This window comes from Apium graveolens, chromosome 3 (genome assembly GCF_009905375.1).
Source record: "Apium graveolens cultivar Ventura chromosome 3, ASM990537v1, whole genome shotgun sequence".
Classification (NCBI taxonomy): domain Eukaryota; kingdom Viridiplantae; phylum Streptophyta; class Magnoliopsida; order Apiales; family Apiaceae; genus Apium; species Apium graveolens.
Window position 1 is genome coordinate 146369880 of NC_133649.1, and position 17103 is coordinate 146386982.

At 38.1% G+C, this 17103-nt stretch overlaps 1 protein-coding gene across 1 annotated transcript; it reads left to right on the forward strand.

Moving 5' to 3' along the window:
- The first annotated feature begins 11131 nt into the window (after nt 1-11131).
- On the forward strand, nt 11132-11569 carry LOC141714624 (uncharacterized). Its single transcript, XM_074518132.1, has one exon. The coding sequence runs from the start codon at nt 11132-11134 to the stop codon at nt 11567-11569; it is 438 nt and encodes a 145-aa protein (XP_074374233.1).
- Nucleotides 11570-17103: the final 5534 nt, after the last annotated feature.

Consider the following 17103-nt stretch of genomic DNA (forward strand, 5'->3'; position numbering starts at 1 on the left):
ATTTATACACAGCACACTACTGATGTTATTGTTTTACAGAGCATGCTAGTTTTGATATCCAGTTTATACTTGTTTTACACGTTTCTGGCAGGATATGAATTCTGTTCCTATAACTACTTTACTTTAAACTATTTTACTTGTTATTCATATAGCGGTGCTGCTGAGCAAGCAATTGCTCACCCTTGCAAAATATTTTATATATGTATTGCAGATGCCTAGGAGAATCTTCGGTGTTAGTCGGGCAGAGTTCCAGTTCCCTTTGTGTCAGACTCCTCTGAGATGGTTGTGCTAGACCAAGGGTGGTCTGTTGAGTTGCTGTGTTAAGTTAGCTGCGTCGAGATGATTGTTGTAAGTTTGAGTTATGTTAGCTGAGTAACCTAAATCATACTTAAACCTGGAAAAGTTCTTGGTAAAGGGGGTCGTAGTTATATTTTAGATCGATTTATAATTGTTATTATTGTTGTTGATGACGTCAACTCCTGACCCCGGGGTTGAGGCCGTCACACTATGTCATCAGACTAGATTAGGAGTTGAGAAAAGCAAAAATTAATGATCTCATATATGCTATCTTCCTAACTGGTGAAGATACTGCAGAGCTTAAAGATGCTAAAAGGAGAATGATTGATGAACTCAGATATGCTGAGAGATGTTTGTTAAAGAACTATCTCAGAACAACTCCTGATATTGAAGAGATCAGAAAGTGAAGCCAAGTCAAGATCTACAACTGCTCAAATTCTGATGTGTGTACAGACTAAAGTTGTTATCAGAAGTTAAAGTTGGTAAAGCTTTAAGGACTTTAAGTTGTAGTTATCTAGTCAAATTCTCATGCATTTGTACTTAATATTTTTGACATCATCAAATATCTGTTAAACTTGTATATTATGCTAATTTACAAGTTGGGGGAGATTGTTAGATATATTTGATAATGTCATGTCTAATATGATTTGTGTTTAGTTTTCAGATCTTACTTAAACAGGACAAATCAACACTTAACTGGAAATCAGTACTTATATTGAAGTCAGGACTTAAGTTATCAGAACTTAAGTTATCAGCATATATTTATCTGGAGATAATATCAGGACTTGAGGAGACTTTCAGATAAGGAAGTCAACTGATTGAAAGGAAAGAAGATCAATACAAACGCAAGAAGAGATATGCATGAAGAAGGAATTCTATGAAGAATAGAATACTTGGAAGAAAAGATAACTGATTGATATATTTTAGGAAGCAGAATTATAGTCCATATCAATTAGCGATTATCTTGTAACTGTGTAGTATATAAACACAGACATAGGGTTTACACTATAAGTGTTATCATTATCGAGAATAATATTCATTGTAACCCTAGCAGCTCTCGTGATATTTTGTTCATCACTGAAAGAAGACAGTTCCACGTGGTAACATAGTTTAATAAAGTTTATTTTCTGTTACTTGTGTTCTTTGAATTCGATTTGATTGTGCTATACACTGTATTCAACCCCCTTCTACAGTGTGTGTGACCTAACAAATTATAAATATATGCTCTGTATATACTCATTTATTTATATTTTTGGGCAATGATTAAAAGTTAAAGCATATTTAATTTAAATTTCTCATAATGCATTAGAATCTCCTTATAGCTAAATCTTGATAAATAATATATTCGGGATAAGAAAATTTTATTTATTTAAGAGATTATTCATTTTTAACAAAAAAATAAATTTTATAAATTATGTTCGAACAACTTTTTGTACCTATTTGACAAGTTTATCTGTCTATCTATCAAATATCAGTTTATCGAGATTCTATTGCACATTCTGTTATCGGTAAATTTTAAATTGTTTTTAAAGTTTTATGTAATCAATTAGGATTCGAATTCATTTTCTTTTTTAGAAAGCTGAAGGTAATCCAATTCTGATAATTTTCTCTATTTTAAATTTTATAAAATTTGTTGATATTTTTTATATTTCTGAGTTTTTGCTTTCAAACTTTTTTGAAAATTCTACTTGAATAAACTACATTTTTAGCATCTTTTTCTCTTTCTCAAATATAGCAGTCATCGGTGTTTTTATTATTTGAATATAAATATATAATATTCAATAAATGACGTGATTATATTTACAAAATAATTTAATTAATCAAATATTATTTACGTTTTATGTTCGTTGGACACAACTGTTTCTGGAGATACTATATGGGTTTTTATTATTTAATTAATTTCTTACTAAAAGACTATATTCTACATCAATTATAATATTGTAAAATAAGGACAAGATTGCCCCTCTTCTTTGCAATGCGATATTTCCGGATCATTATATATAGAAGGAACTAAATAATAATTAATAGCATTAAAAGTCGAAGTGATGGTACTATTTATCCAAAAGAATTTAGAGAAAAAGATTGAATGGAATTCATTTTTTTGGGCAGGGGATAAAACTACTTTAGATAAAATTGAAGGACTGTGCGTCACAAATGTTCAAGTTTTTTTGGTAGCTTGAAAGGGTGGTTGGTGTTGGTTGTACTACAAACTTTACAAAATGCAACATTGATATGATACTCTCTATAATTAGTTAACTACGTACGTGCGTTGGACCAAATTTTAATGTTCTTCTTAACTGTTATACTTCATGAACTAGTAACTCGCAGTACATTGAAAAATCCCTTTCAAGTTCCGTAAGTCTGAATGTACTTTGGACTTTACACCACCAACAATATTTGTTATCGACATTATAGAATAGAGTCCTTCGATGTATCTCTGAGTTAAAAACTACTCCCCACTCCCGTCATTTGTTTACACTTTTTTTTAGATGTTATGTCAAATTATTTATATTTTTAAATTTTTCAAAAATAGTAAAGTTTTTATAATTTTTAAAATAACTATATCAACTACTTCTGTCAACTATATCCACTTTATATATATATAATATTAATCGGTCCCACTATTTTACTTACTTTTTTAATTTTCCTCTACTTGTTTATCATTTTTATTAAATTCCGTACTCAATTCAAATATAAATATTTGGGAGGGACGGAGAGAGTATTTTTATTTTTTAATATGCAAGTTACTTTGAAAATAAGAGGGGAGTTGCTACATGTACACTCCACACCAGCAAACTAAAGAGTAATCGTTACCGATGGTAAGATAGTTTTCTGACAAAAAAAAGATTTTTTCGAATTTAATTTGAGATTTGATTAAATGAAAACTTCTTTGATAGTTAGGTATTAAAAATATTTTTTTTGGTATTAAAAAGTTAATTCTGAAAAAAACTGTTCGGTCCAATTTTTTTAAGTAAATATTACAAAAAAATGAAGTGAAATATTTATCTATCCAATAATTTTATTTAAAATAATTTAATTCAATCAGTTAGTAAAAATAATAACTTATATAATCAATCAATTAAAATACTTAAACAACAACTTAAACATCTAGTTTAATTGTTATTTAAGTATTTGTTATTTATAACTAACCGACTAATATAAGTCTTTTTTAGATAATACAGGTTTAAAATAACCCCATTATAAGGTTTAGCCGCTATAAGAGGTGTAGTTATTTTTGAAAAAACTCTTTTGCACCACTTATTTGTTTGGCTACAATCGGTTATCTTCAAATGCTTTTATCTTAACTATTATTGACAGAAAACTTATTTTAAAGGAAAAATATCAATATAATATCTTCTCCATCCCCTCCCTACCTCATGTGGATCTCATCTGGTAATTTGTTAAACAAACATTGTTAGGTGAGTATTTTAATTTTCGCAAATCTATCTAGCTATTTAGCCGAAATACTTAAAATTTGGTCGCCGGTACCTTATTTTTGCTAATCACTAGTTTTACTCTACTTTTTTTTATATCAAAAATACTATACTATTGTTATGCCCATCTTTGGATATTGCCCTAAACAAGTCCGCATGGCCTCTCTGTTGGAAGCACGAACCATTAAAATACAAAATCTTAATAGACTGGACTCGATGTCTGAGTTAGGTCCACAGGCTCATGCGCTTAATAGGTTAGTTGGGCTCGCTGTGCGAACTGGGTTCATGGACTTATTATATGAGTTGAACTCGCTGTGCGAGTTGAACTTATGAGCTTATTATGTGAGTTGGACTCACTGTGCGAGCTGGGCTCATGGGCTCACTGTATGAGTTGGGCTCACTGTGTGAGTTGGGTTTGTTGTGCGAGCCGGGCTCATGGGCTCATGGATGTTTTGTCATCATCATGTGAGTTGGACTCATTGACGCTTTGTCTATACCGGGCACATGAACACACATCTCCTTATAACCAGAATTAGTGGACTACGAGCCCACCATATGACTTCCAGCCCACCTCGCGTATAAGCTAAAGGAGGCCACCCATGTATGGGCTGGGCCTTTGAGCCTATTTCTAATGAAATGATAAAGGAAGAGATTCACTTATTGATTTAAGAAGAGTCAGTGCGACCCGAGGTCGCCAGACCGGCTCACATTAGGTAAATTTATCTGAAACATGGAAAATGACTCATAAGATGACTGAGTTGTTCGTAAATTTTGGGACCGATATTGGATATTCCTATTTTCACGGAAAGAAATGCGAAGATGCCGCGAGATTGTAGGAAGCGTGTGGGGCCGGTTGAGGTTTACGTGACTAATTGGTTGAAGGCCTGATTTAGGTCTGGGCTTGGGTTGCATGGGTAGAAAAACCCTAATCCTAGCCCAGATGACTTGTTACTCAACAACTACGTGAGACTTGATCCCTATAAATAGGGTACGTAGGCACTTGTATGAGATATGAGTTGACACTTGATAAAGAATAAATAAAACCATATTCTTTCTTGAGGAGTCGTCATACAAGCTCAACCACCACCATACACAACCTTCCTCTGCCCTCAAACACCGCCTTTGATCTTTATTCTGGCCATCAACCTCCAAAATACTGTTGTATGAAATTCTCCCTACAACATTTGGCGCTAGAAGGAAGGGGCCTCACATTAATATTTGGGAGAAAAGATGACTAAAGAAGGCAAATCAGTGGTGACGTCAGGAAGTGGAGGCAAGAAGATGGACTAAAGAGGAAAAACAGGCGCCACCGCCACCACGCGCACCTGTTGATAGTCATGGCATATCTCGAGGGGCTAGGTAACCAGATGAATTAAATCAACACCAGGATGTCCAGGGTAGAAAGAAGTTCTGCCCGGAACGCTAAAGGTAAGGCACGCCGCATCAGGCTCTCTCAGCGTAACTGAAGGGCAAGGACCCTCAGAAACGGCTCATTCACGAGTTCGATGATGCGGCAGCCGAGACTGAACAAAAGGAGGCATCATTGGAATGAGATGAGATACCTACAAGCCAGGTGAAGCGGGGCAGCCAGATCTTTGAAAGATCGGGGCCAAATCCAGCTTCGTCTGAGGCAAGATCAACCAATGTGTTTGACCAAGTAGGCAAGAAGTTAAGTGAGCACGACTTTAGGCTCATTGGAGAATTGCATAAAAGAGAGAGAGAAAGGAGAAGGAGCCCAAGGATCAAAAAACCACGAACAGGAAGCGTGTAGCGACTCCTCCATGAAGACGTCAGTGCACCCCACCTAGAAGGAAGGAATAATGAAGGTGCGGGGCCAATCAGGCAGGGGAGTCACATGTGCGGCCCGGAGGAGGGGGACGTCATGAATGACCACAGGTCTCCCATCACTCGAATAATGCAAATGGTGACATGGAGAGAAAGGTTGTTAGGGTTAGAGACTTAAGGAAGATTCTGGACCAGATGGAGCGGGAGAAGAGGGGACCCCGGGCCTCAACGACCCCTTCTCCGTTCACGGCTACTACTCGGTCATCTCCCTTGCCTCGAGTGTTCAGGAACAACCCTGATCTTCTATTTAATGGTGAGGCCTCCCTGACGGAATACCTTATAGTTTAACACCGAGATGGAGGTTTGTTTATCAGGTGCCAGAGCCAACACGCTACAAACTCTTCGCAACGTCACTCCGAGGGAGTGCCCAACAATGGTTTTCTAAGTTGGGGCTAACTAGCATAAAGACATGGTGGAAATTGAAGGATCTGTTCAACAAGAAATTTCAGTCCACCCTCCACTACTCACCTCGAGTGGCCAAGCTGGCCAATATCAAACAGAGGGATGGGGAACCTCTTGTAGAATACTATCGATGATTTAATATCGAATTTTTCAAAGTTAGAGGTGCCAGCGAGGAGACCACCAAGAACTTTTTGATTGCAGGATTGAAAGAAGGATCGAAATTTGGGAAGAGCCTCCAGGCAAGCGAGCCCAGAATCTTGGAAGAATTTTATGAACAGGCCGAACCCTTTAAGAGGGTAGAAAAGTCAATGAGGGAGTTGAAGGTCAGTGAAAATTATCGAGATCAGAGGGACCGATCTTCGAGCCCTGAGGAAAGGAGGAATACATATCAACGCAGCTCGAGCATGTTAGGGCGAAAACACGCGCTAATATTCACGCAAGTATACGCGTTCGCAAGTAGTATAAGATATAAATCAGATTCGTTCCCACAGAGACTGGTTTAGGTTAAGTTCAATTTATGTACCTATGCAACAATGTATGGTTATCGCTCAATGCTAAGACAAATAACAAATTGGGTTTTTATTAAACTAAGAGATTATACTAAATAACATTAACTAAGAGAATTGAAGTTGAATTACTATATATGACAAATATGGGATCCTAACTTCATTAAATACTTCATTCAATAGCCTTATTGTTCTTAACCTTAGCATGTGATGGTGATGACACTAATCAGATAACACGAAACTGATAAACGCCAACTTTCATTGCACGAGTACCATTCTACCAGACATCCACAAAAGAGATAGAAGCTGAATAAGCACCAATTATATTGAGACCCTATATGTCTATAGAATTTGACAACATAACGGTTTAAGCTCAAGTTATCTATCTTGATTACATAGGGCAAGTAAAACGGTTAGAGTTACCTACGAATCATGTATACACATACAAGAACCTATGCTAGCATGGCAAGTTCTAAACCTCTATATTCACTGTCGCTTCAATAGAGATTAACACGCTATCTTATATGTTAGCTACGCACATAAGACGAATAAGCACAACCAATACTAGGATATCAATCAATCACCACACACCAAGATATCGAAACAATTAACTATTGAAATCCATAAGGAAATCCGCTAGAATCCCATGACAACGATTAGCCCATAATCGAACTCATCGTCACCATGGGTTCCAATAAAAGCATGGTATAAATAAGGTCTTAATAAACTAAATAATAATCAAAGTACGAATAAACGAGATCTAGGTTCAACAAGAACGAAAACGAGCATCCAAAGTTACAACTAATTCAAAGAATCACAAGTTGAAAACAAGATCTTCTTTTTCGGAGTTGTTCTGTGCTTCTAGGTCTTCTCCTTGGTATCCCAATCTTCCCAGATGATGAAAACCCTTTTTTTTAAGTATATATACGCCCCTAGTGGACCTGGACCCTTAAAATCGTCAAATTCTACTCAAAAAAGGCTTTTTCAGCGAAATCAGCGACCAGCCGCGCCCTAAGCGGCCGCTCAGCTCTCCTGAGCGGGCGCTCAGCTCTCTGAGCGGGCGCTCAGCTCTGCTGAGCGGGCGCTCAGCTACTGACTGGAAAAAATATTCTGATGAATCTTGTTTTGGCCATAATTTGAGTTCTACTCGTCAGAATTAGGCGATTCAACTGCCCACGCGAAGCTATTGAGATTCTCTACAACTTGACAATGGCCTTGGCTTCCAATTCTGATCACTTTTAATCATATTTCCTTTAAAAGCTCTTTTCTTCATTTAACTGATACCTGAAATGCATTAACACAAAAACACATCAAAATACCAACAACTTGAGTCCAAAACACCAATTTAAGCTTGTAATAAAGCATTCCAAGTGGATATAAAATCCACTTATCAGAGCCCTAAAAAAACTACTAGGGGTAAAGAGCCGACCAAGAATTCAGGGAGACCGTATACAAGTAAATGGCAAACCCACACACCCCTTGTGGCCTCTATTATATATATACTACTTATGCTGGAAATGGGGTATTCAGAAAGGCATCCTCCCTCATGAACCACAATAAGAGGGACACTTAGAAGTATTATGCATACCATGAGGCCACGAGACATGATACGGTTGATTGCAGACAGCTAAAGAATGAGATTGAGAGCACATGACAGACTATCATAAAGTCCCTCCTCCCTCAGAGGAAAAAGAGAGAGTGCTCGGGCCAACAACATTCATATAATTTTAGGCGGGTCTCATATTGGTGGAGACAACTGGAAGGCAATGGACAGGTATGCCCGAGAGGCGAAGGACAAGCCCCTTACCAACTCAATCATCTGAGCCGAAACCCCCCGAAACTCTTTGAAAAGGAGGCCGATGACATCGTGTTTAGAGAAATCGATGCCAAATGGGTTCATTACCCTCATACCAATTCCCTGGTAATAAAAATAAAAATTGGGACGGTGAATGTGCACTGATCATTGGTGGATACTGGGAGCTCAACTAACATATTGACTTACGATGCCTACAAGAAACTAGGGCTATTGGATAGGGAACTAAACTCGATAGGTGGGCATATGTATGGGTTCTTGGTAAACTTAATCGGAGTAAAATGGACGATCCGGATCCCGGTGATCTTGGGAGAAGAACCTTATGTGGCCACCCAGATCATCATGTTTACAGTTGTAGATCAGCCATGTGCTTACAATGTTACCCTTTATGAGGGTAATGTGGATGGTGACCTCAATCTATCACATGATAGTAAAATTCCCAACTCCTACGGGGGTAGATTTCTTGAAGAGCTGCCAGTACGAATCAAGAGTTTGTTACAACCAGGCGCTCAAGGCAGTAGAGTTGGGAAATGCATCAAAAGAGGCAATCAATCTAGAAGAAGGTGATATCCTCTGGAAGAGGCTGACGGGAGGAAAAGAGTACAACCTGAAGGGAATGAGACTTGCAACATGATCTCAATCGAGGAATAGCCAGAGCGCTATTTCGAGCACCTGGGGATTCAAGTGGAGCCCCGCCCCGGGGTCTTGTTAATGGAGACCTCTCATCCTATCATGGTGGTGTAGGAGGGGATTATAGAGGAAGCAAGTGATGATAAAGAGAGCCAAGAGTAAGTAGCTGTGAGACTCGGGAAAGGGAAGGGAATCACTCGCGAGGTTACCATGAATTCTGAGAGTTTGGTGAGTTCGGGTCGAGCTCACGAGCCCGAGCTAGAAGTGGCAGAAAGCTTAACAATCACAGAAGTGGGGGAAACTAGTGAGGCTCGGGCAGACTTGGACCCGATAATGCCCCCAATGATTGAACGGGTCGGGGCTATAGAGGACACGATCCCCATTTTGGATGACTTGAATGATCCTTCCATGGTGCTCAGAATTCGCTCTAACTTGAGCCCCGAGCTTAGAGAAGACATGGCTCAGTTCTTGAGAAATAATTTAGATGTCTTCGCGTGGTCATATTCTGGTATGGTAGGGATCAATCTTAATGTCATGTGTCACCGGCTCAACTTAGATCCAAGAAAGAAGGGGTTTAGAAAGAAGAGACGGCCGATTAGTGGGGAAAGGGCAGAGACCCTCAAGGAAAAAGGGAATAGACCGATGGAGGCAAGGCTCGTGTGGGAAGCCTTCTACCCAATGTGATGGCAAACCCAGTGCTTGTCAAGAAACTAAATGGCAAATGGAGGACATGCGTGGACTTCAATGACCTCAACAAAGCCTGCCCGAAGGATAGTTTTCCTCTACCCCTGATCGATCAGCTGGTTGATTCCACGGCTGGGCACACATTATTTAGGATATAATCAAACCCCAATGTATGGGTCAGATCAGGAGCAGACCTCCTTAATCACTGATCGGGGCCTCTATTGTTACATTGGGATGGCCTTCGGGCTCCTTAATGTTGTGGCAACCTACCAAAGGTTGGTGAAAAAGATGTTCAAACACCAATTGAAAAAAACTACGAAGGCGTATGTGGATGATATGTTCATGAAGTCGAAGGAGGCAAAGGATCATGTTCGTCACCTATCAGACATGTTCCAGATATTGAGGGAGTATCGGATGAAGCCCAACCCCCAGAAATATGTGTTTAAGGTCGATTTTGGGAAGTTTCTGGGTTTTATTGTCAACCATAGGGGTATTGAGTTTAACCTCTCCAAGATACGAGCCCTACTCGAGATGAAGTCTCCGTGACAGGTGAAAGATGTACAGAGCTTGATAGAATGAGTGGCCACTATAAACCGCTTCGTCTCAAGGTCCTCCGACAAATGCAGGAATTTTTTAAAGCGATAAAAAGAGTAGGGAGGAACATTGAATGAACATAAGAGTGTAAAGATGTTTTTCTGTTCATAAAAAAGTACCTCTGCAACCTTCATATATTGTCCAACCCGAAGGTATGGGCAGTTTTGGTCATTTATTCGGCTATCTCCGACTTTTTAGTCACTGCTGTGTTGGTCAGAGAGGAAGGAGATATTCAACTCCCGGTATATTATTTGAGTAAAAGACTAGCCGATGCATAAACTCGGTACACATGTCTCGAGAAGTTGACATATGCTCTAATCCTGGCCTCCCGGAAGCTTAGACCCTATTTTTAGGCCCATAAAATAGAAGTAAGAACCTCTTATCCCCTCAAACAGGTGATGCACAAACCCGAGACTTCTGGTCGAATGTTGAAGTGGACAATAAAGCTTGGCCAATTTGAGGTGGATTATAAGCCTAGGACCGCGATCAAAGGCCAGTCCTTGGCTAATTTTTTCCTAGAGTTTCCCCCACACCATGAGGTGGACCAGGGGGCCCTCATTGTCATACCTGGGGCAGAGGCGAGTGAACAAGGGAAGCAGAACAACACCCCATTGTAAGTATGTTTGTAGATGTAGCCTCTAACGGGAAGAGGCAGGAGCCAGAATTGAGTTGATCAGCCCTGAGGGGCACAAGATAAGACATGCGACCCATTTGGATTTTTATGCGACCAACAGTGATGCTGAATACGAAGCCCTAATCAATGGCCTCAATCTCGCCTTGGAAATGAAGGTCGAGAATTTGAACGTGTTTAGTGACTCCATGATCGTGGTCTACCAGATAAATGGGGGGTATCAAGCTAAAGGGCCGAGAACAGAACTTTACCTAAAGTATGCACAAAAAATAATTGGCATGTTCCATAAGTAAGGATGGAGCTTATCCCACGCGGACAGAATGAAGGCGCGGATGAGCTGGACAAACTGGGCTCTCATCGTGAGGCCACTCTGTTAGGGGTCGTTCCCCTTGATATACAGAGGTGGCCTAGTGTGCCCGAACACGAGATTAATAATATCAGAGGCAGTCTTGGCCCAACATGGATGACCCCTATCTTGGCTTACATAAAAGAAGGATCGCTTCCAGATAAGAAGAATGAGGCAAGGAGAATACGGTACAAGGTAGCTCACTATGTGATATACGATATGATTCTATATAAAAGAGGGTTCATCGTGCCCCTCCTCAAGTGCATAGATGAAGACGAGTGCCGCTATATCCTGAGGGAGGTCCACGAGGGCATTTACGGAAATCACTCGTGGGGTAGTTCTCTAGCTCAAAAAATCCTCCGTCAGGCTACTATTGGCCAACGATGAAGAATGATACCTTTGAATTCTCTCGAGCTTGTGACAAGTGCCAGCGGTGTGCTAATTACTATAACAGCCCTGTGGCTCCCCTCACATCTCTTATGAGTCCCTGGCCCTTTCCTATGTGGGGAATAGACTTGATTAGAGAGCTGCCCCAAGCGAAAGAAGGTGTTAAGTATGCAGTGGTTGCGGTGGATTACTTCACGAAGTGGGTAGAAGCTAAGCCTCTAGACATCATTATAATAAAAAAGCTTAAATAATTTGTGTACAGAGCCATTATGTGCCTATATGGCATCCCGCACAAACTGGTCTCCAATAATGGAAAGCTATTTGAGAGCAAGGAGATGAGAGAATTTTGTGAGCATTTGGGTATTCAGAAGAGTTTCAGTGCAGTTAGTCACCCTCAAAGTAATAGGAAGACTGAGGCTATTAATACGATCATCAAGCATACCTTGAAGGAAAAGTTGGAGGAGGAGAAGGGGACATGGCCAAATGAGCTCCCACAAGTCTTATGGTCCTATAATACGGCCCCAAGAACTACAACTGGGGAAACACCTTTCTCTTTGGTGTATGGATGCGAGGCCATGGTGCTAGTAGAAGTAGAAGCATGATATTTTCGAAGGGACCATTATGAATTAGAGGCGAATGAGGTTTAATCATAGACTCTACTTGGAAATGATCGAGGAAACTCAAAAGAATGCTCAGATCATGATAACAACATATTAGCAAGAGACAGCTCGACACTACAATAACAAAGTTCGATCCCGGGCTTTTAAAGTGGGAGATTTGGTTTTGCGCTAGGTCATGTAAAATACTAAAGTAGTGAGTATGTAGTCTTTGGGGCAAACTGGGAAGGCCCCTATAAGATAAAACCAGTACTCTGGGAGGGAACATACCATCTTAATGAAATGCAAGATAAGTTGATCCCATGAGCCTGGAATGCGGAGCATCTCCGCAAGTATTATCAGTAATGTTAGATATAATTGATGATATTAGGATATAAATTATCAGAGTTTATTATCAGGATCTTAATATCAGTATTTACTAAAGGTGACGTCATCAGTACTTTTCTATCAGAACTTGATAATCATCATTTGATGTCATCAGGATTTAGTCACTTCAGTAGATATTTGAGAAGGAAAATGATTGCAGAATTCAAGGTGGTGAAGGATTTTATTTCAGAAGCAATCATACATGGATATGTATTAGGTTTTCTTATTGTAATAGAATATGATTCCTTATTGATTGTGTAACTGTGCACTATATAAGCATAAATTAGATTTACATTATATGTGTTACGAATTGTTATATCTTTCATATAACCTAGAAGCTCTCAAGAATAATTGTTCATCCTTTGAGATAGTACTTTTGTAATCAGTTTTTATCTGTTAATAAAAAAACTGTTGATTATGTTAACTGTTATCGATTTATTTGCATAAACTGTATTCACCCCCTCTACAGTTGTATTACGGACCTAACAATTGGTATCATAGCTTGTTATTGATATACAAATAGTTTAAGATCTGTAAAATAATCTTTAATGACAGACAAAGAACAACAACATGATCCACTACCACCACTCCCAGCCACACCACATATTAGCAATAATATGAGTAGGTATGAAGCTATCAAGGTTTCAATCCTAAAGATACATGAATATCTAATCTGGAAGGTTAGGATAGCCATGTGTTTGGAAGTTACAGGTCCTGAATGTAATATCCGGGACATGACGTGTAATTATTTTTATCAATAAATGATTTTTATGTGATTTTATGTGATTTTTGGTGAATTATCTGATGATTGGTGTTGTTATGTGAATGTTCATATGTGGTAAAGTCTAGGTATGTTAATTGTATTATGTCTAGAATAAATATTAGATATATTTGAGATGTCATGTCTAATATGATTCATGTTTAGTTTTCAGATCTTAACAAACAGGACATATCAGGACTTACTAAAATCAGGACTTACTGAAAGTCAAAACTTTATATCAGAACTTAAGGTCATATCAGAACTTAAGCGGGGGAAGACATTCATATAAGGAAGGAAGCTGATTTACAGTAGAAGATCGAGACTAAAATAAAAGAAGATATGCATGGAGTTAGAAGACTGAAAGATTTGTAGAAGATATCTGATTGATATATTTTAGGAGACAGAATTATATTCCATATCAATTAGAAGTTATCTTGTAACTGTCTACTATATAAACACAGACTTAGGGTTTACACTATATGTGTTATCATTTTCGAGAAGATTAAACATTGTAACCTAGCAGCTCTTAGTGATATTTGTTCATCACTGAGAGAGAACAACAGTTCTTATTATAACAGAGTTTATTCAATATACTTGATCTTTGTTAGATACTTATGTTAAATCGATTTGATTGTATAAACACTGTATTCAACCCCCTTCTACAGTGTTGTGTTACCTAACAATTGGTATCAGAGCTTTCCTGTTAACACACATACAGTAAAGATCTAAACAATCATGTCTGAAGAAGCACAAACTCCAACCAAGCCCACCAAAACTGAAGAAACTCAAAAGACTCAAACCCACAGTTGATATGAGACTATTAGGGTTCCCATAGTTAGACTTTCTGAGTATTCCATATGGAAAGTGAAGATGGCTATGTTTTTGGAAGCTACAAATCCAGAATACCTTGACAGAATTAATGAAGGACCACATAAGCCTACCAAGCTCTCTGTTGTAGCTGCTGATCAACCAGCAAAGACCATACCAAAGGAGAAAGGTGAGTACACAACTGAAGAAATCTCATCTATTGCCAATGATGCAAGGGTAAGGCAGTTGCTGCATAGTGCCATTGATAATGTCATGTCAAACAGGGAAATTAATTATAAAACTGCAAAGAAGATATGGGATGCTTTGGAGACAAGATGCCAGGGAACTGATGCAATCAAGAAGAACAGGAGGACTATACTCACTCAAGAGTATGAGTAATTTGACTCAAAAGCTGATGAGTCTTTAAATGACTTATATGACAGGTTTGTCAAAATCTTGAATGATCTGTCACTGGTGGACAAGAAATATGATCTTGAAGATTCAAATCTAAAATTCCTTTTAGCTTTTCCTGAAAATTGGGATTTGAAGTCTACTACCATAAGAGACAACTATGACCTTACTGAAACTACTCTTGATGAAATTTATGGTATGCTCAAGACTTATGTACTTGAGATGGATCAAAGGAGCAAGAGGCATGGAAGAAAGTCAAGGAAAGTTGCTCTTAAGGCTGATGAGGAATCTCCTAAAATGGTTGCCTCAAAAAGGGGCAAAGGAAAGGCTCTCATCATAAAGTCTGATTCAGAGTCATCATATTCTGATGATGATGATTCAGAAACTGAAAGTTTACCTGAAATAGATGATGATGAAGAGATGATGAAATTGTGTGCTCTTATGGTAAAGGGTATCACAAAGATAACCTACAGGAAATTCAAAAAAGGCAAGAAGTTTTCCAGGAAAAGTGGAAGTTCTGATAAGAAAGGGTTCAGAAAGTCTGAAGGCAATGGAGGAAAGTCTGACAGAGGAGACAACTCAAATGTCAAATGCTACGACTGTGCTGAAAGAGGCCACATATCTCCTGACTGCAAGAAAGGAAAAAGTGATAAAGGCAAGGCACTTGTCACAAAGAAAAGCCGGAAAGACACTTCAGATTCTGAACATAAGGTGAACTATGCCCTGATGGCAAATGCTGATAGCAGTCCTGAAACTGCTGAATTGAAGGTACCTCAAACAACTTATGCCTTCCATACTGATGATATTACTGAGTTGAGCTAATATCTTAAAACCATATTTATTAGTTATAGAGATTAGACTTTAACATGTGAAAGATTAACATCTGAAAATCTCGCTTATAAAAAGAGAAATGATTATTTAGAAAAGGAGTTAGTTTTTCTTCATTAAACTAAGAAAGAAAAAGATCATGCTTTATATATTAGAGATGAATTGTTAAAATTGAATAAATCTCTAAAAGCTGACTTAGAAAAGGAAAAAGAGATTATCAGAACTTGGACTAACTCTGGCAGAACAACTCAGAATTTATTAAGTAGTGGAAACTGGAAAAAGGGCTTAGGTTATGGAGATGATAAAAGTGAGAAAGGAACTGAACAAATTGAGCCAATTGTTGTTAAATAGACTGCTAAGCCAAAGGTAAATCATGTTAAGTTTGTAGCAAAAACTGTAAAGTCTGATTCTGAAAAGATGAAAGAGTCTGTGACAGAAGTCAAAGATAAGTCAACTTCTGACAAATTAAAACAGGATAAACCAGCTGAAGTCAACATAGGCTTAATGACAAAGAAGCAGCTTAAGTATAAGATGGAAGAGATTAGAAATGTCAACAAGGTAAGGGAAGCTAGGAAAAATAGGAATAGAAAGGAAAGTATGAACAAAAGTAATAATTATATGCCTGTTCCTAATGTTCCTAGAAAGAAATGTTATAACTGTGGAAACTCTAACTATCTTGCTTCTTTTTGCAGGAAAAATAAAGATATAAACTATTTACCTCCTAAATCAGGAGTTAAGAGTCAGTCTGTTAGGTTTAAACTACAAAATCCTTATTTTCATTGTGATAGTTTATGACATTCCATTTATACTCTTAAGGAATATCATAGTTTGTACTATGATTATTATCAAATAAAACCTTCTTTAAAGAAAGTTAGTATTATTCCTTCTAGTGTAAAGTCTGATGCAAAGTTTGATATAAACTCTGATAAACAGAATGTTCGCATAAACTCTAAAATTAAATCCGCTGCAAATGCTAACAAACTTAAAAAGGCCAAAGGATCCAAACAAGAATGGGTCCTTAAAACTAATCATTAGTGGTCTTTGTGATTGCAGGGCAACAGGGAAAACATCCTAGTGTTGGACATTGGATGTTCAAGACATATGGCTGGAAATAAAGCTCTGCTATCAGACTTTGTGGAGAAAGCTGGCCCAGGAGTTTCTTATGGAGATGGCAATATGGGAAAAACTTTGGGATATGGAAATATAAATCTTGGGAATGTCATCATTGAAACAGTAGCTCTTGTCCCAGGACTTAAATACAATCTGCTAAGTGTGAGTCAAATCTGTGACAGAGGTTATCATGTGGATTTCTTTGAAGAATACTGTGAAGTTGTAAGCAATTCTACAGGCAAAGTGGTTCTGAAAGATTACAGGCATGGTAACATTTATGAAGCCAGACTTTCAACAAGTTTTGATGGTTCTGCAATTTGTCTGTTGAGTAGAGCATCAATTGAAGAAAGCTAGAATTGGCACAAAAGACTCTCTCATTTAAATTTCAACAACATAAATGAGCTTGTAAAGAAAGATCTTGTGAGAGGACTGCCAAAATCAGTATTTGCTCCTGATGGCCTCTATGATTCATGTCAAAAGGCAAAACAAAGAAAATCTTCTTTCAAGAGCAAAACCGAATCTTCAATTCTTGAGCCTTATCACCTACTGTATGTTGATCTATTTGGCCCAGTCAATGTCATGTCTATTGCAAAGAAGAAATATGATATGGTTATAGTGGATGAGTTCATAAGATA

Excerpts from the sequence above, each read along its gene's own strand:
- LOC141714624 (XM_074518132.1), top strand. The coding sequence starts at position 11,132 with ATGGAGCTTATCCCACGCGGACAGAATGAAGGCGCGGATGAGCTGGAC.